We start from the raw sequence: 21,356 nt of genomic DNA on the forward strand, positions 1-21,356 counted from the left end.
TGTTTGTTGGATATACATGTGATATATTTTGTATATATGTAATGTGTTGTTATTGAAATATAGTAGTTAGGATTTATATTATTTATGTACTGTCTATTGTAATGAAAATTAGTTATTTACTGAAGATGGGCAAACTTTAACAACAGACACTCTTTTTGAAAATTTTTACTAAATTTCAGAGGAAAGTTCCAAGATAAGGAAATGTATAGATCCTTAAGGAAAGCCCAAATGACACACTGGGCCCATAAATCTGTTAAAGATGGAGTTACCTACTTTAGAAATGGCCAAACAGAAGAGGCTTTCCAGTGTCTGACCAAAGCTTTAGATATTGATGAGGAAAATGTTGAAGCATATGTTGCGAAGGGAGCTTTGTAAGTACAGTCCTACAGTATATATTAAGGATTCTATACTCCTACGTAATTACTAACCTTTCGCCTTTCAAGATAGGTATGACTTCAGCCATTTAATCATTAACAAGGTAGAATAGCCACTTTTTGTCATTGGCTGTAATGAATACCGACACTGTTTCCCAGATCTCTCGATCTTTGGGTTTATTTTTTTCACTTTCATTTGTGAGGAATATTGTTTTCTTTTTGTGAGCACTCTCACTTGTAAAAGTAGAACTGCACTGAAAGGTGAGTACTGTATAAGGGGAAGTGAATTTTGTTCATATTAGAATACAAACCTTTTGAGGCATGTGTAGTGGAAGTGACCCAAAGCAACTTGTTTCCTTTCATGGTAGTTTTTTTGCCTTTGGAGGGAGTTAACCAGATTTGGATCATTTTCGTCTTCAACTGCATGCCCGGTAATGAATATTATTCAATGAGTGACCACACCTGCTGCTAACAGTTCGCTGGGGTGGTGACCCTTGTAGTGCAGTGTCAGTGAGTGTTCCCAGTGTTACCTTTGTGACAAAACCCCCAGTGTAGTGAAGAGCGTTAAGCTTCTTTGCCGTGGGAATGCAGTCATTATCATTTGTCCAGACCATGACTCCTCTATGACTGCAGAGAAAAATTGTTAGCAAGGCACAGTAGAGGAAGTTTGGCCTCTCTTCCTCCTCTGCCAACTTCTGCTAACTGTTACCTTCAGACTAGGTCAAGCGATTATGTGCAGGTGAGCAGTCCTACTTAAACTGAACAACGGAACTTAGTCCAGGGTAGGTTAGGGTGTATGCACCCCCCTTCCCCATTCTTGTATAGATACAGGAGGACTGTCTTAGCCTTATGCATACTCTGTGCTGATAAGGAGCTCATGCATTGGTGCTGAAAGTCTTTTATGACCTCCTCTATTCCTCTTCCATCGGCTCTTCACAGAACATGAGGCATACTAATACACTCTGGGTTGAACCAGTATTTGTCAGACCCAGTTCAGTTAGAACTTTTACACCATACTCAGTCTCCAGAGAGGAAGTCTTCATTCTTTATAATTCCTCAGGTGTTCAGATAAATGTCCACCCGAAAGTCAAGCTAGAGCCGCATGGAATGACCTCATCAGAGTCTTTGATGGACAAGATCAAGGCTGCTCCTCTCTCTTATTGCAATTTTAGGATCAGGATTGAGGAAATTTTGGTCTCACACCCAGGTAAAGGACGAATTACATAGGAATGTTCACCTGGTAATTTTTCCCTTTGCAATTCCTGTATGGGCAAACTCAGAAGGGTAGGACACATGTTTGTGATAAGTAGGAACTGCTGAACCACTTCTAGTAGTAAGGAAGAGCAGTTGGTAAGGGGAGAAGATGCAGGTTTGCTCTCCATATTCCACTTTACCAGCTCCTTCCTCCTCTAATCCTCTTCTTCAGACATTTCCTAGAAGAAATAAATATTAGTAGTTGTGTTGGGGCCTTTCGTAAGAATTTAGCATGCTTCATTCTTCATTGGGATGAAATGACATATCTCACCTCCTGACATTTACTTTAGGGTTCACGCAAGATTCATAGGCCAGGTAAAGGTAAGTATTGCTCCTACCTTGTAGTGACATAAGAGGAATAGACTGGGCCTTGGGAAGCCCGTCTAAGCTTCCTGAGAGACACCCTTCGACTGGTACTGTCACGGTTGATCGATTAGTTTGGGAGACTGATATAATTATTTTTTCCCCTGGATTGGATGCAGGTGAACAGTCCAGGCTGGTAACCAACACCGACTCAATTGGCTAGATGAATATGAGATAGGTGGAGTTTCCTTACCCTTTAAGAGCTGATAGTCTCCATCAGGAAGGAGTAATAGAGCTCTTCTGCTGATCAATCTACAAGCAGTTTCACACACATGAATTACTAGTACAGTACCATAGGCCAGGTAAGGGTGGAGTGTATGCTTTCTTTGAAGATGCTGTCCTCCTTTGGGAGGGAGTAGTGGAGCTTACCCAGTGATCATTTCCCCAGGATTCAGTCAGCTAGACAGTGAGCCAAATATGGAAGATATTTCTGATATACTGTCACCAGGAAATGGTCCCCCTTGATCGAGAACCTGCACATTCCTTAGGACACTTAGGTGGTGGTAAGTCGAGAGGTGTCCCATTCTGCTCTCACCTAGGTAGGTCTTTCCATCAGATCACAGACTTCCTCGCCTGCCTATGCTGATGAAGTTCCTCGTCAGAGTTGGGGTTCCTTGGAAAGAACTTCGAGCAGTCTAATCTACCCTGGGACTCAAATCATAGAGTGTGATGATTCTTATTCTCGTAATTGATGCACACGCTTCCTGCTACCTGAGAAGAGGATCATAGGGTCTTTCCCTCAAGACTATTCTATGCTTTGGAAAGAAAATAGAAGAGGCTCCTCAGTATTGTGTTGATTCCTCTTCCATAAGGAATTGGTCCATGGTCAAAGGGAGCTTCGATCACACTTGCCTATTCTGGAACTTAAGTCCCAGGATGGGAGGGTCTGTTTTCTCAGGGCACTTCCACACACACACAGATGCTAACAAGGAGGACATATAGGGATCTTTCCCTCAAGAATGTTTTTCATCTCTACGCCAGTAAAAGAGTCAGAGAGTTTTAGACTACTTTTCATGTCAAACTTTGAGGAATTGGTATGCTCTTGCCTCTGTCATCTCACAGACTGTAATGTAGATCCAGTACTAGTTGGTCTTAAACACCAGTTGAGGACCTTCTTGATCCTATTCCTTTTGAGTAAGTTGATGCAAAGAAGCTTGGTGTCACGTGAGGGCCCTGCAGTTCTACTTGAGGAGGACTAGACACCTCAAGCTGGAGTGTTGCAGTCTTCTCATTAGTCCCAGCAGGAACAGTAATGAAATCTCTGGACACTGTTCCTTCTAGCTTATTGAGCTGGCTTTCTTGCAGATTTAAATTTGGTCAATGCGTACTTCTGCCATCTCAAGAAAGAACTCACAAGTCTAGCCCTGTCAGTAGCCTTACAGTGTACCTTTCTGCATACTTGGAGATGAAGGTTTAAATCTGAAGGTTTTGGACCACTTCTGCCTCTTTACCATACAAACATCGCCCACAATTCTTTGGACCCCTTGTTGGGCCTTATGAAGTGGCATCCCTTATGGGAATAGAATGCATCTCATCTTGGGTAAAGCATTTGGCATAAGTCTTAAGGAGTTGTAGAATGATGTCAGTCTTTACTTTTACACACTCTTATGTTTGACACTGGTGAGTTACGTGACGGGGAATCTTTCTTGCAAACGAGGATCAAGTCGTTCATCCTCTTGGCGAAAGAGAGGATAGGTTGTTTTCTTGCCAAATATTTTTTCCGATGTACCTTGTTTGACAATACTGATTTTGTCTCCCTGTTAAGTGGTGGCTTGTGACTCAGATTATGGCATTTTTGTCTAGGGGAATGTCTATATTTCATGTTTCAAGTAGATTTTAGTGAAAACAAATGGTTTTATGTCTAAAACTATATTTTTTTTTCATACGCAAGCACATCTGGTCTCTTACACACTATTTCTCTGACCAGAGTACCTATATATTTACTTTTCCTTAAAAATTTGAGGGAAAGATATTTATTTGAGTATTCCGTAAACTTCAAGAGCACTATTTTCTGATTCCTTCAGGAAGAGATTGTTATTTTGTTTTCTCAATGGTATCGTAAATAAACATTTGCTGCATTTTTATCTAAGTTATATTCATTGTATTTTTTGTCTCCTTGTGTATCTATTTACAATTGTCATGGTTATGCTGAAAAATGCAAAGTGTCGGAAAAATAACTATATATGCCTAAAGCGTAAAATATACCTAGAAAATGCGCAGATTGGAATATGTAGTGCTAGTAACGCCTTACTCGTGTGGGCATTTGGTGTATATATTTATATATTTCTGGATTTTTGGGAAGGGGCTCACCACTGCTTTGTAAATAACCCTGAAATGTGTTGAATATGTTCTTATGATCCCTAGTGTTGAGTAGAATTACTGCTAAAAGCCTGCACTTATGCATACTAAAGTATATTGAACCAATCTCTGCAAAAAAAAAAAAAAAAATTGTTGCCAAATTTCTCAAAACTTGAAATTTAACGAGAAGGTCATCAGACAGAGATTTTATTCTGGAGACTTTTCTTGCAAAGTTTAAGATTGGTGAAGCGAGTGTACGAACTTCACAGCATTTTGTACATCACTGGACATTCCGAAGGAAGGAATGAGGTCGCCCTTAGTTTTGAGTCTGAGTTCATAGATACAAAATGCCACTGTCCACAGCATCAGGTTTGAATCCTTCTCCCTGTCTTCACTGGAAGTGGTTTCCAGAGATTACCATATTGGATGGCATGTAGGACGCACTTTTTTTTTTTTTTCCAAAATTTTGGCTCAAAACATTGTCCTGCATCTTATACATTGCAGTTGAAGTTTGAGACCTCCCGTATTCCTAGGTTGATCTTCCCTCTGACGCTCACTAACCCATGCATCCTTATTTTAATGCTGGTATTCTTGTATCATTACCGGTGCTTTAAAAATGAATTCATAAAAATGAAAGCAATCTAATCTCAAATGCTGTGACTTTCTTTATAAACATCAGCTGATCAGCTCTCTGACTTACGGGTAATGCCATCTGTTGGCAAGGAATAAAACTACGGTATGATTATTGCCAACACTGCCAGATGTATGAACGAGTGCTGTACGACCTACGACATTTTTATTTAATTAGTGAATTTGTACAAATTTTTAGTCCATATGTACATCATTTTCAATGAATAGTTGATTTTCTAATGATTTTACAACATTTTGAAGCTTCATAGTACAACAATCTGGCAACACTGATCATTGCAGTTGCTTATTACTTGTCTGAATTGCCAAATTGCTTTTATTATTATTATTATCATTACTAATATTATTATTATTATCATTAATATTATTTTATTGAAAGTAATTGCTGCCTCAGTGGTGTTAATTTTGTAACAAACTTTTTTTTTATTGTTTTTATTATCTTTTTCTTTTCATTAGTGCAATCCACCAGTAACTGAGAAAGGGACATATTTCATGAGGAAGGTAATGGAGACCGTATCATTCACAATTCTTCTTCTTGAATATGTCATTACACATTGTAGATGTACAGATATTAAGTACAAAATATGTCTGCAGTAAATCACTTTCACAATGGTTGTGTGTACTAGGTAACGTTAACTTTATGTACAAAAATTTCAAAATCCTTGAAATTAGGTAAAAAATCCTTAGTTTTGAGCAGGGAGAAGGTCTTCTGGTAATTTTTTAGAGTAAACTGTAAAATAGGATGCGTTTGTAGGAGCTTATTTACGGAGTCCTGGTTTATTACCCGCTCTCCTCACTGCTAGCTCGTGGAGGGTAATTATACCTGGTAAAAAGCTCAGCAGCTAGTTTCAGCTATCGCCGAAATATATCCAGTGTAAAGAGCTCCAGGTTTGTATAGTTAGGAAAAATAAAAATTATTTCCAAATTTGTTATATTCCTTAATCCTTTTACCCCCAGGCTATTTGGAAATTTCCAACCCTTAACCCCCAAGGGGTTATTTTTTTCCCAGCACATTTTGCAGTATATTTTTTTTTAAATTGCTCTAACAGCCTTAGTTTTTGTCATAGAGAGGTCAGGTTGGTCTCATTCTCTTGGAAAATGCCTGAATTTTCTCAAAAAATTATCAGAAATATGAAAAAAAATAATTTTTATGGCATTTTTTTGCAAGGACGTAGCGGTACGTCCATTGGGGTAAAGGGATGGCTTTTGTGAAACGTACCAGTACGTCCTTTGGGGGTAAAAGGGTTAAAAAACACTGATACTATTCGTAATGAAAGGAAGGCTAATTACTGCCCAAATGAGGGTTGAATATGTGTGTAAACTGCTGTTTTTTTATGTGATTTCCTTTTCCTTGAGAAAATTATTTTGATAATGGAATTTTCAGAGTTGATTTTTATAGCTATTACAATGACTGAAATTTTAAAAGCATTTTCAATTTATTTACTTCTGTCTCCTTGGGTATTACATGCACATAATGTTCATATATATTTCAAGTGTAGTTTTTTCCATTTGATTTTAATGCTTATGATTATTTCTTCCCCTAGGTTAGGCAATTTGGGAAAATTCGAAAAAGCCATCGATGATTTTGAACAAGCACTGAAGTATAATCCTAATCACTGCAATGCCAGAAATTACATTTGTGAAACACTTGTGGAATATGGAAAACGGTGAGTTCACCCTAAATATTCATCTTGACCTTATGCTGTTATTAATACAGGTTGTCGTCGACTTACGACCGAGATAGGGACTGAGAGATGCGTCGGAAATTGATTTGTATGTATGTCAAACTTAAAAAGTGAAGTTTCCGTAGATTTATTATGACGCGTCATGACTCAGCAATCATCTAAGTCATATTTTATCAATATTTTCTTGCTGTATATCATTATTTCATTTTCTTATTTCATAGGATATATGCTCTATTAAAGCATTTTTTTATTCTATTTTTCTTTTTCGGAAGCATTTTAACAATCTAGAATTACTTAATTTTTTTATTTACCTTTGGTTACCATCAGCTGATGTGAAGGTCCCACTACTGTATTGAAAGATTGCGCACATACCTATGGCGTAGTTTTTACAGTACTTTATATAATTTCTTAATTTTTTCAAAATATTTTCATGATGAATATTGCATCTGTACCAACATTTTACTGGATATCACAGTTTTCATACTGTTCGTTTATAGCCATTATTATTAGTTATTGTGCAAATACGTTCTCACTCTTTCTCTGTGCGTGTGTGTGTGCAGGCGTATGGGTAGTTCAATTTTAAAGCTTCATATAGTATTTAGTTTTTAGTTCATTATTAAGCCTTCATTTTTCATTAGACATTATTGTGTTTAATTGTGGTCCATTGAAGCCTGTTTATATTCTATTTTTCAATTGTTTGAGCATTTCAATAATCAACAATTACTTTTGATTTAATCTCGATAGGCATCAGCTGATCTCAAGGTCACGAAACCGTATTACAATCATGCGCACATACAGTACGAATAACAGATTTGTTTTATTTAATTTTCTTAAATTATTCAAAATCTCTTCATATTGAATATTACATTACCACTATGTTATAGGGTGTCACAGTTTCCATGCAGTTCGTTTATAGACCTCATTATTTAGTTTGTGTGTGTGTTTGTGTGTTTTTTTTTCTTCTTTTTTTAGTCATGCTAATCCCAAGAGTCATATCTTGTATTGCTAGGTCTCAGGTAGGTCACGAGAGAGAGATACTCTACAATAGGGGTTGTAGATATGTCTCTTGCCAATATACTTTTCACCAGATCACGGACTTACTTGCCTGCCTGTGCCAAGGAAGCTACTCGGTAGAGTTTAGATCTCTCCTCCTCGGGGTAATGGTCCATACTAGAAGCAGCATGGCAGCTTCAATTAGTCTTGCCTACCCTGGGACTTGCTCCTTCTGGTACCTGAGGGGGTCATCATAGGGTCTTTCCTTCGAGACTCTCTTTGCTGCCTTGGCAAGAGAATTGGAGAAGAGGAGTATCCTCGGTATTATGTGAAACCCCCCTCCTTTGGGATTGATCCATGGTTGAAGGAAGCTTCAAGCCGTCTTGCCTATCTTGGAACTTGGAATTCATAGTTGGATGGTCCTTGTCCTCAGGGCACTTCCACACATGCCTACGTCTAACCTGAGGAGGGCATTACTGTATAGGAATTTTTCCTTCAAGATTGTCTCTTCTCTTCATCATCAAGGAAGTAGGAGAGTTTCAGGCACTTTATCATGTCAGTTTTTTGAGGGAAGGGGATTTTGTTGCCTCCGTCACCTCACAGACTATGGTATGAAGACCCCGTTTCAATTGGTCTCGAACATCATTTTGAGACCTTTTTAATTCTTTTCATCCATATAGGTTGACATGAAGATATCTAGTGTTATATCAGGGTACTACAGTGCTACTATGAAAGGGACTTGCCCTCTTGCACAGCCTTCTTCTTAGCCACAGCAGGAAATTAGAAATTGTCCAGACACTGTTCCTTCTAGTTTGGTTAGAGCAGATATTCCTATGGTCAGTGTGTACCTCTGCCATCTCAAAGAATAGCTCACAAGCCAAAGCTTGTCGTTAATCTTCCGATTTACATGTCTTGTACTTGGAGCTTATTGTTAAGACTGATGGTTCAGGTTACCTCTGCCTCTCTGTACCTGACAGTTGTGGCCTACAGGCTCTAAGACGCCCTTCCTTTAGTCCAGAGATGGCTGGTCAGTACTTGTTAACACTTCCAGCTCCTTCATGGGACTTGGTATGCATCTTCTCTAGGGTAACACATTTGACATAGGTCTCAAGGAGAATTAGAATGACTGGCTCTTCTATCTCTTTCTTGTTCCCCATTCAAGGGAATGCAGCAGCCACAACCATTGCATGGTGGTCGGACATCTGATGCATGCGAGTTGCACGGCAGAGCAAATTTATTGCAGATTACATCTGCTAAGAAGCAACTCTTCCATTCTCCTGGCAAGAGGGAGGATGGTCAGTGTCTTAACAAATAATTCTCTTGATGTGCCTGGTTTGACACTGTAGATGTCATGATGTTAGGGAGATAGGTTTTCTGTGTCCTACTACTGGCTTCCTTTTAAACCAGTACTGGCGAGGTTTTCTGTATCCTTTTACTGGCTTCCATTTAAGCCAGTACTGGCAAAACCTTTACTGCTTCTATATTCATGTGATTAACTGTCTGAGATTATTGGAGTTACCTTCCTCGCTCATATATGGGACCAGGAAGTATGTCATGTCCAGGAAAGAAAATAACCATCCTGTTTGGTTCCAGGGAACTGCCTTCCATCAATGAGTGTCCTTATTTTAAAGGATCAAATGTTTTTGTATGAGTACAAAAAAAAATAAAAAATCACTTGTATTTTTCTTATTTATAGAAACTTGAGTCTTATAAATTACATTACCCATCTCAACCACTTCTCCCAGTCCGAGGCTTAAGGACCAAAGTGGCTATTCTTTGACAGGCGAATGAGCAGGACTTCCCCTTCGTGCCATGTGTCATTACCAAATACCTTGTTAACAATTCAATGGCCATTCCAATTATGTTGGTATATCTTGGAAAAATACAAATTACTTGAAATTTGTTATTTTACAGAGTATTTATGTTATTTTTACTTATTATTTTGGACCACTATTTTTCTTTATTTACACTCGTAACTGATGTATTTTCAAAATACCAAATATGACCTTGGGGAAAATGTTTTTAACCTGCTTTAAGTGTTGCTTCCTCCAATGGAATAGCAGCTAAAAAAGATGTTTACAGTGTACCACCTTATAGTTCTGCATGAGCTGCCATCACCATGTATGAGATAGTGTATTATGAATTAAAGCTTACCTTGAGACATTTTCAGCAAAAACATTTTCTATATCACTTTGCACTTTTGTCAAATTTTGGTGTAAACCATAGAATAATGATTCATTGCAGACTCGAGGAAGATGATGACTTAGAGAAGGCTGAAAAGCAGTACAAAAAATGTTTGGAGATACAAAGTGACCATCGTACGGGATTGGAAGCAATGAAAGCTTTAGATCTGTAAGTTATATATTATTATTTGTTATGAAGCTCTAGTATTATTTTTCTGCTTTTTTGTGCTTTTGGATATTTTATATAGGCGTAGGAGGAGATGATGATGATGGTGATGAGTCTTATAAGTTATCCTTTGTTGTTTGTGTTGTTTTAGAGAGCTCACCTATTCAGTGTTCTGAGTTCAGAGTTCTGTTGTTCTATTTGTTCTATTTTAGTGTTTATTCATGATAAACAAGTTCAAACTTGTTGCAAGTGCTTTTCGTTAATTGGGACTTGGTTTGCATAACGTGGAAAATACAAATTACTTAAAAAGTTTCTGTTTTTCTGATGTTTATTATTATTTCTCTTTGAAAGGCATGTAATATTTTACCCCATATTTAATCTACTAATTGCCTCTTTTAGTAAAGCCTTCCTGTTAATACTTTTCACATTTATGTTTTATTTCTCATATGAGCAGCAAGCTTGGACGCATTCCAGAAAAAGAACAGGAAACTTCATCAACCCAATCAACACTCTGGGACCTTGAGGAATTGGACGCACAGTTCAACTTGTAAGTTTTTTTTTATTTCTTTCTTTGGGTCTACTTTGTAATATTTAAGAATGTTGATGGAATTGTTGGTTAAAGGATTTTATTGTTAGTATTGATTTCTAATAATAGTATTAATAAAAAAAAAAATTCTCTAGCAACATTGAATTTACTGGTTTCAAAAAATTTAGTTTGAAGCCTATAGACATGCATTTTTGTTTATGGGTAACTTGTTTAACCCTTTTACCCCCAGGCTAATTTTTGTTTATGGGTAACTTGTTTAACCCTTTTACCCCCAGGCTATTTGGAAATTTCCAACCCTTAACCCCCAGGGGGTTATTTTTTCCACAGCACATTTTGTAGTATATTTTTTTCTAAATTGCTTTAACAGCCTTAATTTTTGTCATAGAGAGGTCAGGTTGGTCTCATTCTCTTGGAAAATGCCTGAATTTTCTCAAAAAATTATCAAAAATATGAAAAAAAAAAATTTTATAGCATTTTTTTGCAAAGACGTACGGGTACGTCCCTGGGGTAAAGGGATGGCTTTTGTGAAACGTACCAGTACGTCCTTTGGGGGTAAAAGGGTTAACCTCTCATTTTGTCAGGTGTTGAAATTTTATATTAATTTATAGTTTTCATAAGGATGTAGCTGCTTTGAATTAGCTTTACTGTATTCATTTTTAGAGGAACTTTTATATTTACCAGTGTTTGAAATATTGCCCAAGTAGACTGCTACGCTTTCTGTTATTCCGTTATTTCTTCCTAAGGCCTCTTCTTTATCATCGCAAATTTATTTTTGTTCTAATTTTCTGTATTTTCTATATAATTTCCTATGTATAAACCATGAATGAGGGGATTTATCATCCCAACTATCTTTAACACTATCAGAATACCATTCCTCGAAAATCAGAAGGCCATAGAGGTTAATTTAAGGGCCTTTTATTTTCTTTTATAAGTTACTTATGAGATTTAAAACTCTTTTGCTGTCTCTTTGTTTTAGCTCTTGATTGCCCAACCCCATGCAAAATACAGTAATTTGTCACTAAAGCCCCAGACCCAGTTTTTTGACATTTTATGTAACTTAGCATAAAATTATTGAAAATAGCACCTTACATCTTTTGATAGTGTAAAGCTGAATAAATTTTCTTTGTTCCGTAACCGAAATACAAACCACGCTATTTACAAAGGGTTATTACTTTTAGCGTAGCTGAAATGGCGAGCCATTAGAATTTAACGAGGGTGTATTACCCCCGCGCTAGTTAGCGGGGGGGTAGGGGAGTGGTAGCTAGCTACCCCTCCTCCCCCTCACACACAGGTGAATACTCACTTTCACTTTTGGCTCGGACTGTGACAGACGTCTCTGTCTTGGTCCTCGCTTGGCAGCCATTGTCTGTTTTGTCTTTACTTAATCGCTTACTTTTCTTTTACTCAATATATATGTAAACATGTTTTCATGTTTGTATATATATTTGAGTATAGAATAAGTAAGTTTCCTTTTCAGATGTGTGTGTGTAGTGTACGATATCTACGTGGAGGCCTCGGCAGTTAGGCCACCACGGCCTAATTTTATGGGTTGCGATCGAGTTTGACTTCGGTCTTTCTCTCTCTCTCTCTCTTGAGGTCGTTCACCCTTTTACTATGTTTTACTACGCCCTTGTAGCTTCCTTCCCGTGTGGGTGGGGTTGCTACGCCGTACATTTTGTCTCAATTAGTTTATGAATCTAATTGTAGTTGTTGATTTTTCAGCTTGTAGAACGATTCCTTTCGGGGTTTTCGTTTTTTTCTTTAGTGTTCATTCATTTTTAAATTACATAATTACATAGTTACATAATTATAATTGTTATAATTCTGTTTTGGTTACAGCTCTCCTTCCGCGAGTGTAAGTGGTTGTGAGGGCACGTGCCTGTTGTGTAATTCTTGTTCCTTTTCCTCGGGATTCCTCTTCGGAGCCTTCCCGGGGGAATGAATGTGTACTAATATTATTTGTTTTATTTTTTTACAGTTACCGATCTAGTTCGTTTCTGTAGTATAACAACGGTGCGAGCTGTCTGGTTGAGTCCTGGGGATTCGGCTGTTGCTGCCTCCCCCCCTTGTATTGTCGTCAGGGGCGTGTCTCCTTCTACTGGTAGTACTCCCGTGTCGACGGACAGCTCTCCAGTTCATTTTAGAACAGTCAGGAGGCTTGCCTCCTTGGGCGGATAACTTTCCTTCCGAGGGAAGTTTTTTCCTGTCCAGGCTTGAGCTTTTCCTCTTTTGGGGGGTTCTTCTCTTGCCTTTTTTTCGTGCGACTATGCTCTTGGTGCTGAGCGGTCGCACCTGCAGTTTCGCTCAAGGGGCTGGGCAACTGCAGGAGCTCCTCTTCGGAGGATTGCCCCTTTTAGGTCACTGGCTGACCAGTCTCTTCCACGAAGTGTTTCTCTTTCGTTCGCGAGAGAGTACACTCATAGAGACTCCTCTTCGGAGGTTTCTTCTGTTGCTGTTGCTGTTGGCCTCCCTCGCCGTAAGGCCCTCCGTCCGCCTCGTCGTAAGGGCCTCTCATCTCCCTATAAGGGTGCTTGAGGCGCCTTTTTGAATCCGTTTGCAGCCTACAACTTCTTTTTCTCGATCTTCCGTCTTGGTGCAGATGGACAGCAGTCTAATCTCGTCTTCCGACGGGCAACGGTCTTCCCGACGGACAACGGTCTTCCCGACGGACAACGGTCTTCCCGACGGACAGCGGTCTTCCGACGGACATCAGTCTCCCGGCGGACAACGTTCCCTTCGGGGTAAAGGGTTGCCCCCACGGGGGTTCTTCCCTTGCGTGTCAGGGTTTCCCTGCGCGCCCTTCTGTTCGTCAGCGCTCTCCTGTTCGTCAGCGCTTTCAAGATGATCTTCCCTGCGGTTCCTGTTACGTGCCCTGTGCGCCCACGTTCGCCCTCGCGATCTAGAACTTCGGTTCAGGTCGGGGTCAAGGACTCTTCTTCTTTGCGAAGGCTTCCACGCGTAGCCTTCTGCTCGTCAGCGATCATCAGCTCGTCAACGATCATCAGCTCGTCAGCGATCATCAGCTCGTCAGCGATCATTAGCTCGCCAACGATCGTCAGCTCGTCAGCGATCATCAGCTCGCCAGCGATCTCCGGATCGCCCACGTGTGTTACAGCTGGCACGCCAACGTTCTCCAACACTTCTGAAGGAACATGGTTCGCCAGCTACTAGCTCAACTGCGGATGCTGATCGCCATCGCGCGACCCTCAACTGCAGATGCTGATCGCCATCGCGTGACCCTCAACTGCAGATGCTGATCGCCATCGCGTGACCCTCAACTGCGGATGCTGATCGCCATCGCGCGACCCTCAACTGCAGATGCTGATCGCCATCGCGTGACCCTCAACTGCGGATGCTGATCGCCATCGCGCGACCCTCAACTGCAGATGCTGATCGCCATCGCGCGACCCTCAACTGCGGATGCTGATCGCCATCGCGCGACCCTCAACTGCAGATGCTGATCGCCATCGCGCGACCCTCAACTGCGGATGCTGATCGCCATCGCGCGACCCTCAACTGCGGATGCTGATCGCCATCGCGCGACCCTCAACTGCGGATGCTGATCGCCATCGCGCGACCCTCAACTGCGGATGCTGATCGCCCGCCATCGCACAACCCTGAACGATTGCCCGCTTACGCATGCTGCTCGCCATCGCACAACCCTGAACGATTGCCCGCTTACGCATGCTGCTCCTCATCGCACAACCCTGAACGATCGCCCTCTTGCGGATGCTGATCACCATCGCACCCTTTCACGCGATCATTCTCCTGCGCATGCTGCTCGCCATCGCACAACCCTGAACGATTGCCCGCTTACGCATGCTGCTCCTCATCGCACAACCCTGAACGATCGCCCTCTTGCGGATGCTGATCACCATCGCACCCTTTCACGCGATCATTCACCTGCACATGCTGCTCGCCATCGCACAACCCTGCACGATTGCCCGCTTACGCATGCTGCTCCTCATCGCACAACCCTGAACGCTCGCCCTCTTGCGGATGCTGATCACCATCGCACCCTAATCACGCGATCATTCACCTACACATGCTGCTCGCCATCGCTTACCGCCAGCGATCTTCTTCACCTACGCGGCAGCACGATCCCTCGCCGTCACGCCCATTCGCCTGCGCGCCCGCGCGATCGCTCGCCTGCGCGCCCGCGCGATCGCTCGCCTGCGCGCCCGCGCGATCGCTCGCCTGCGCGCCCGCGCGATCGCTCGCCTGCGCGCCCGCGCGATCGCTCGCCTGCGCGCCCTCGTGACCGCTCGCCTGCGCGCCCGCGCGACCACTCGCCTGTGCGCCCGCGCGACCATTCGCCTTTGCGCGACCGTTCGCCCTCGCGCGACCATAGTTCGCGGCGAATTCCACAGCCGGTGGTAGCAGCAGGGACGCGTGCTCCTAGGCGGCACTCGGGATCACCTCCATCCAAGCTCAGGTTGGTAGTGCAGGACGAAGACAGGTCAGTACAGCATTCTTCCCACCTTCTTTTCAGGCAGGAACCGTCGTGTCCTCTCCAAAGGATCGCCCGATCCCTTTCACCTTAGCGAGGATTTCGGACTCTGTGTCCTTGGAGCAGCAGACATGGTTTGATCCGCTGGCACGGGCGTTAATGAGGTTTATGAAACCAGCACTCACCGGCCAGGGTAACAAACCAGCGGCTGTCTCTCCTACGCTAAAGAGAAAGAGAGGAGTGGACTTCGTGGTGACTTCCCCCAGGGCGAAGTTGGTTCCCAAGAGGTCGGTCTCGAGGGTCCCCTCTCCTGCACGAGTACTCTCTCCTTCTCCCGCCCTGGAAGGATTTTTGGCGGGGGGGGCTTTCCGTTGAAGATTTCTCCATCGGACAAGGGGTGACTGCTTACCTCTTCCTCTGGGAGCTTACCAGGTTCTTTCCCTCCTCGGTTACGGCCCGAGGTTTGGTTCAAGGAAGCTACAGGAAGATCAAGGGTACTTTCCTCCTCTCGAGCTCAGGCACCTTGGCCTTTCGTCGTTAAGTATCTACTTGCGGACAAGCTCGATGTTGTACCATCTGGACGCACTGACTGAAGGCTTCCTTCGGGTGTCTCATCTGTGGAGGTCAACGACCTCAGACACCCTTCCATCCTTGAGAAGAGTTTTGTCTTTGCCCAAGGACAGAGACTTAAACATCTGCTGTGCGGAGTAAATCGACTTCCGGTTTCACTCCTCCAAGGCGCTTTCTTCCAGACTCTGCAGGGCTCCAGCTCCCTTTTCTTTCAACCACGTCGGCCTAAGTTATCGGCTACGACAACTGGGACAAGGTGTCCAATTGTAGTTTCCTCCTGTCAGGAACAGATGGCACGGGAGACTCCCCCGGGGGGGCATAGTCCTAAAAGGAGTTCACGAACTCTAGGATTGCAGGTTTTTTCGCTGGGAGGATGCTTAAGGTTACTCATCCGAATGACAGCTTCCCGATGCCCATTCCCGCACAATCTCTGTGAGTAGCCAAGGATATCGCGCCTGCCGTCTCTGTCAGCGAATTCAGTGTCTCTGAACCTCTATGCCATAGCATCAGCAGAGTTGCCCGGTTGGGCAGAATGATCCATACCTTAGGCGAAGGTCTTCCTTAGGATCATCGACGGCTTCACCCCCGGCCCCCTCAGTCGATCCTTTCTTGTAAGGAAGGATCTGAGAGGGGATGTCCATAGTCGACCTCTCAGCCCTGATCAAGTTTGTCGAACAAACTTCGGCCAGCGTAGACCAGCAGAATCGATCAGACTGGTAACGAGGCGACAGGACTCCTTTAACCCTGGATCGGAAGGACGGGTACTTTCAGTTTCCATTCCATCCATCTTCCAGGGTGCTCGTCGAATTCAGCCTAAACTGCAAGTATTCCTGCTTATGATGCAGTGTGGCTATCCCGCCGTGGCATAGCAGGTTTGTTTCCCCAGAGGACTCTCCCTGCCTTCCTCTTGGCCGCTCAGGTGCAGACTTCCGCCTCCTCTGCTGTTTGGAGGGCTGGTCAACTCCGGTAGGCTCGGGTTTCGACCTTCTTCAGCGCCGGGAAAAGCTTCCGAATGCTGACCATGAGTGTGGGCTCATGGTATTTTGCTTGGAGCCTTCTCTTCCTCTGCCTCAACATCTGGAGTATCTGGCCATGATATTGAGTCAACCGCCTTACCACGTTGGAAACCCCGCTTCTCGTCCGTCCAGCGAGGTTAAGCAACGTCGGTACTTGGATGGGTAGCCACCTGGGGACGCCAGATTCTGTTACCACATCCTCCGAGCCTTCCTTTCGGTTCACCGTGGCAAGACTGAGGAGAGTCGCAGTACCTGTTCTCAGTCAAGCAGAGTTTTCAGCCCTACCTTGGAACGTTTCCTAGTTCTTCTTTCCTCATTGACCCGTTTATAGTCCGAACGGTCGCCTCAGGATAAGTTCCATGTGGGGCGATCCAAGTTCCGGTGGCTTCAGGCAATGTTTAACCGGACTCCCTGGCCCTATGGGACCAGCGGAACTATTAAACCTGCAATGGGTGTTGACCTATGGAACCTCTTGATGGTAGTGGATATTCTCGTCCTTTCCCCACATTCTTGATGCGGTTCTCGGACTCGTCAAAGGAAAGGGGGGGGGGCATGTTCCGGTCCAGGCCTATGGTCAAGACCTGAAGGATACCTCTCCATCATTCAGGCAGGCTTAAGGGCCTTAGTCTGGCCCCTCTTCAGATCCTACCGCTCCTGCCAAGTCGCCCCGTTGCGTGTCGACTTCATGCTAACCAGCAGGGGACGCATTTTCACACCTTCACATCTTGCAGTAGAGATATCGGGATGATTGAGATTCTCTCAATTCCACCATCGGCTCTCTCATTCCAGGCAGGGGAATGTTTCTCTCAGACTATCCGAGCAGAGCCTCATAGAGAGAGTGTACCTAGGGGTCTTTGACCTTGGGTAACCAGCAAGTGCTGGTCTGGGGGACCTGATCGCGACAGCTTGGAACCTCAAGCTTCCGCTAGTTTTCCCCCCAGTCTCAGACCCCGAGACTCTGGCAAGATGCATTCCGGTGATGGTGGGACAACTTCGACGCCTGCGTCTTCCCTCCTTTTTGTCTGCGGACAATGGGTCTCAACAAAACCAGGTTGTCTGTCAACCTTTCAATGGGAGAGCTCCACTGGGACTATGTGCAGAACGGTTTCTGGACCCTCTGCTTCCCCTGACGGAACTCCCGGGAGAGCTTCTCCCACGGCGCAGACTACTCAAGCAACCACACTGCGACATCTCTCCCGAACCGGGGCGTCGCTTCGGCTTCATGCCTGGAGACACTACGCTTCCTCCTCTAGAAGAGACAACCCGCTACAGTCGCGGTACGGAGGTCGCGTCATCTGCGATAGTCATCCACAGGGGTCTCCCAGGCAAAGTGAAGAGTCTAAGGTGGTTGGTGCCGTGGGAGATATACCTCTTCCCGTGAGGCCTCTTCTCCAGCAATAACGGTCTTATTGCCTTTCGGCGGGAGGAAACTCCTCTCCGCTCTTGGCAATGAAGCCTGTCGCTCAGCCTTTCCCTGACCTTCAGGCTTAAAGGAATAACTTTTTCCTGCCCGCTGGATCTATCCTCGCTCATGCGAAGCTACGATCGTCCCTGCCCTAGTCGGAGGAAGACCTCCAACTTGGAGCATGGCTCGGACTTTTAGTCCTTTAAGAGATCTTCTCAAGACCCTTTTACGACAGGCCTCGGATTGTATTCCGCCCTGGGTCTTCTGCTCACTCTGGCCACGGCCAGTGTGTAAGCAATCTTCTTGGTCTCTTACTACTCCCCCCCTTTCTAAGGAAGAGGGGAAGGCAACATTCAGGCTCGCTCCTGAGTTGTTGGCTAGACTCAGAATCTGAGGGTCCCGACCCTTCGGTCCGATTCATTCAAGATTTTGAGTCTCCATTCTGTGTCTGATGTCCCAAGACCTTCTCTTTCTTGCCAGTACAGGAATCGAGAGGTTAGCGCTGGGAACAGCTGCAGTTTGGCCTCAGTTGCAGCCGATTTGGGAACACAAGGAGGACATGGGGGGAGAGTCACCAGTATACCTCTTCAGCCCGGACTCAAGGACATTCATCTCGACCTGTCTTCAGACCCTCCCCCGTCACGTCGCCCTACAGCACGATGTTGGATACATCGCAACGTCCCTCGCCTTCGAGTAATACTACTCTGTGACGCAGGTGCTACAAGCTGGAGTCTGGAAGCGTCTGATGACCTTCGCAGCCCGCTTCCTGCAGGGCGTGACCCACAGGAGTCTCGATACGTTTTCTATCGCTCTGTGGTGGCTACACAACAGCTGGTCTAACCTCAGGCTCCTTTTTGGACAGGTAGCAGAAGGTTGAGGGCATTGTTATCAGGTTTTAGTCTGCATGAACGAAAGAAGTATGTCTGGCCCTTACTTCTTTCTTCATCATCCCCTCTACGGGGAAGCAGCATCCTGGTCTCTGCATAGCTGACCTCGAACCTCTGCAGGTAAACCATGCTTCCTTGTGTTCCGAGTATTGAATCAATACTGTCGCGTCCCCCATACCCTGACGAGGTGGTATTGGGAACGTCTTAACCCAGAGTTCCTTCTGGAACTCCAGGTCAACTGCCTAAGACGGGTCACACTTCTTCCTTCACACACAAGCTTACGTAGGCCACATGGTTCCTTGCGGTGCAAGGAACTTGTGAGGTGCAGGGACTCCTTTTCTCGAGTGCGACTCACTCGGATTCTGAGTCCCCGGGTAAAGCCAAAGCCAGTATGGCTGGGGACTTTCCACCCTTCCTAAGGGATAAGTCACCCTTTGTAAATAGCGTGGTTTGTATTTCGGTTACGGAACAAATGACAAATTCGAAGATAATTTGTATTTTTCCTAACCATACAAACCTTAGCTATTTACACATATTTGCCCGCCAGCCCTGTCCCCCAAGACAAGTCCTACCTCTAAGTGAAAGTGAGTATTCACCTGTGTGTGAGGGGGAGGAGGGGTAGCTAGCTACCACTCCCCTACCCCCCCGCTAACTAGCGCGGGGGTAATACACCCTCGTTAAATTCTAATGGCTCGCCATTTCAGCTACGCTAAAAGTAATAACCCTTTGTAAATAGCTAAGGTTTGTATGGTTAGGAAAAATACAAATTATCTTCGAATTTGTCATATTCATTTATATATGATTTTGAATTTATTCCTACGCAAATACAAAGTTCTGAGTCATTTATATGGGGATACTACTAATTAAGTTTTCTACGACCGTCCAATCAAAATTTTGAGCTTGCTCACAGTGTCTCTTCACCACACTGCTGGTCTCAAAGTTACGAAGTTGTTCTGTCACATCCTTTCTAGGATCGAGCCTTTCGCATTCCTCTCGTTAACCCTTATATTGTTTAGCTCTCTTGACTTTCTTAATTCACAGTCATTTGAGTGACTATTCATTAACTGTGAGTTACGAGTGAGTGCTAATGTCCAGTAAATCTTGATATTTTTGTTTTTGCGGAGGACCAGATAGCGGACATTTACCTTAAAGGCGGCATATCAAGCCTTTAGACCTCATCTCAGTAAGCATTATTGTGGCAGCACAAAAGATGACTTAACTGTCCGCTTTTGCAGGACACGTGCCAGTTTTAGCCTCAGGCCTAACTTTTTTCGACATTATTCGATAATGATCTCGATTGGACTTGAAGCCTGCCCTGGGTTTTCACCCTAATGCAAGCAAGTGTTCCTCAGTTTCTTTAGTATTTTATGATATACTAAAAAGATTGCCCTTTTATTATGTTCATACCACTTCACCCCTGGCGAAGATTCCGTTTTTGGGATTTGAACAAACAGCCTTGCCTCTTTATGAGCCAGCTACTCTGTTCTCTGGCAATTCTAATAGATCTCTTACTATTACTTATAGTAATTGTATTAGAGAAGGGTATAACTCAATTTCATGGAGACCACTCCTGAGGAGAATCGGAAATTTGGCCTTGCTTCTTTACAAGTCGGTACACTGTCCTCGGGTAGTTTGTAGCGCTACGGCCAAGCGTCCTAATTTGCTTATTATCGCTCCGACTGTTATCTTGTATAGAATAAAAACGTTTGGAAATGGTCTACGGATCTTAAATACGTTGTGTAAGGGGGGGGGGTCCGGGGGGGCGCAGCCCCCCCCTGGGAAAGGACACGGCTTTTAGCATAGGTTAGGTGGGTTTTTTAAGTTAGCTTCTCCCGTTGTACTCATAGGTAAGGAAACTGTTGTGTAAGGGGGGGGGGGGGGTCCGGGGGGCGAAGCCCCCCTGGGTAAGGATACGGCTTTTAGCATAGGTTAGGTGGGGTTTTTAAGTTAGCTTCTCCCGCCAAAATCGTTTTTAGAACGACGGCCACAGTTCAGAACATTCATGTTTCTACGGGATCTGGCCGTCACCCTACAAAGGCTCCCTGTCCTCTATGATTCATGTTGATCTCCTGGTATTACATATAGTAATTAGATCTTCGAGAGAGGAAGGGTATACCTCTTAACTTCACGGAGAGTTCCTCCCCCCTAAGGAAGACTTCCCATATAAATGGCTGAGAAGTTTGTATCTGCATAGTAATAAATTACAAATTTTATATACTTTGAATTTTTGATAGCTATACATACCTGAGTCATTTATCAAAGGTCCCGCCTCAACTGCCCCACGAGTCTTTGACCAGGTAGGTGTTGTGAAGAGATGCTCTGAGCATGTATCCTCTTGCTCCTTGCGCATGTACTGTGTTTACCCAGCAACGGAGCATAACGCAATCGACCATATTTTTTATTGGCTAGTAGTTAGTTACCCATGTAAATGACTCAGGTTTTTATAGCTAGGAAAAATACAAATTATATGAAATTTTTTGTTTTTAATTAAAATTTGTTTTTTCTTTTAATTTCTTC

General features: G+C 43.8%; 1 protein-coding gene across 2 annotated transcripts in view; it reads left to right on the forward strand.

Annotated features, from left to right (window-relative positions):
• Window positions 1-21,356, forward strand: part of LOC137619602 (tetratricopeptide repeat protein 14-like) — a 78,109-nt gene that overhangs the window by 32,761 nt on the left and 23,992 nt on the right. The window contains exons 8-11 of one of the 2 annotated variants that reach the window (XM_068349784.1): window positions 180-371; window positions 6,482-6,604; window positions 9,860-9,967; window positions 10,419-10,511. In XM_068349784.1, coding sequence (XP_068205885.1) covers window positions 180-371; window positions 6,482-6,604; window positions 9,860-9,967; window positions 10,419-10,511 — 516 coding nt within the window. The remainder of the gene's footprint in view (window positions 1-179; window positions 372-6,481; window positions 6,605-9,859; window positions 9,968-10,418; window positions 10,512-21,356) is intronic. The other variant, XM_068349785.1, reaches the window with a different exon arrangement.

This window comes from Palaemon carinicauda, chromosome 26, assembly GCF_036898095.1.
Source record: "Palaemon carinicauda isolate YSFRI2023 chromosome 26, ASM3689809v2, whole genome shotgun sequence".
Taxonomy (NCBI): domain Eukaryota; kingdom Metazoa; phylum Arthropoda; class Malacostraca; order Decapoda; family Palaemonidae; genus Palaemon; species Palaemon carinicauda.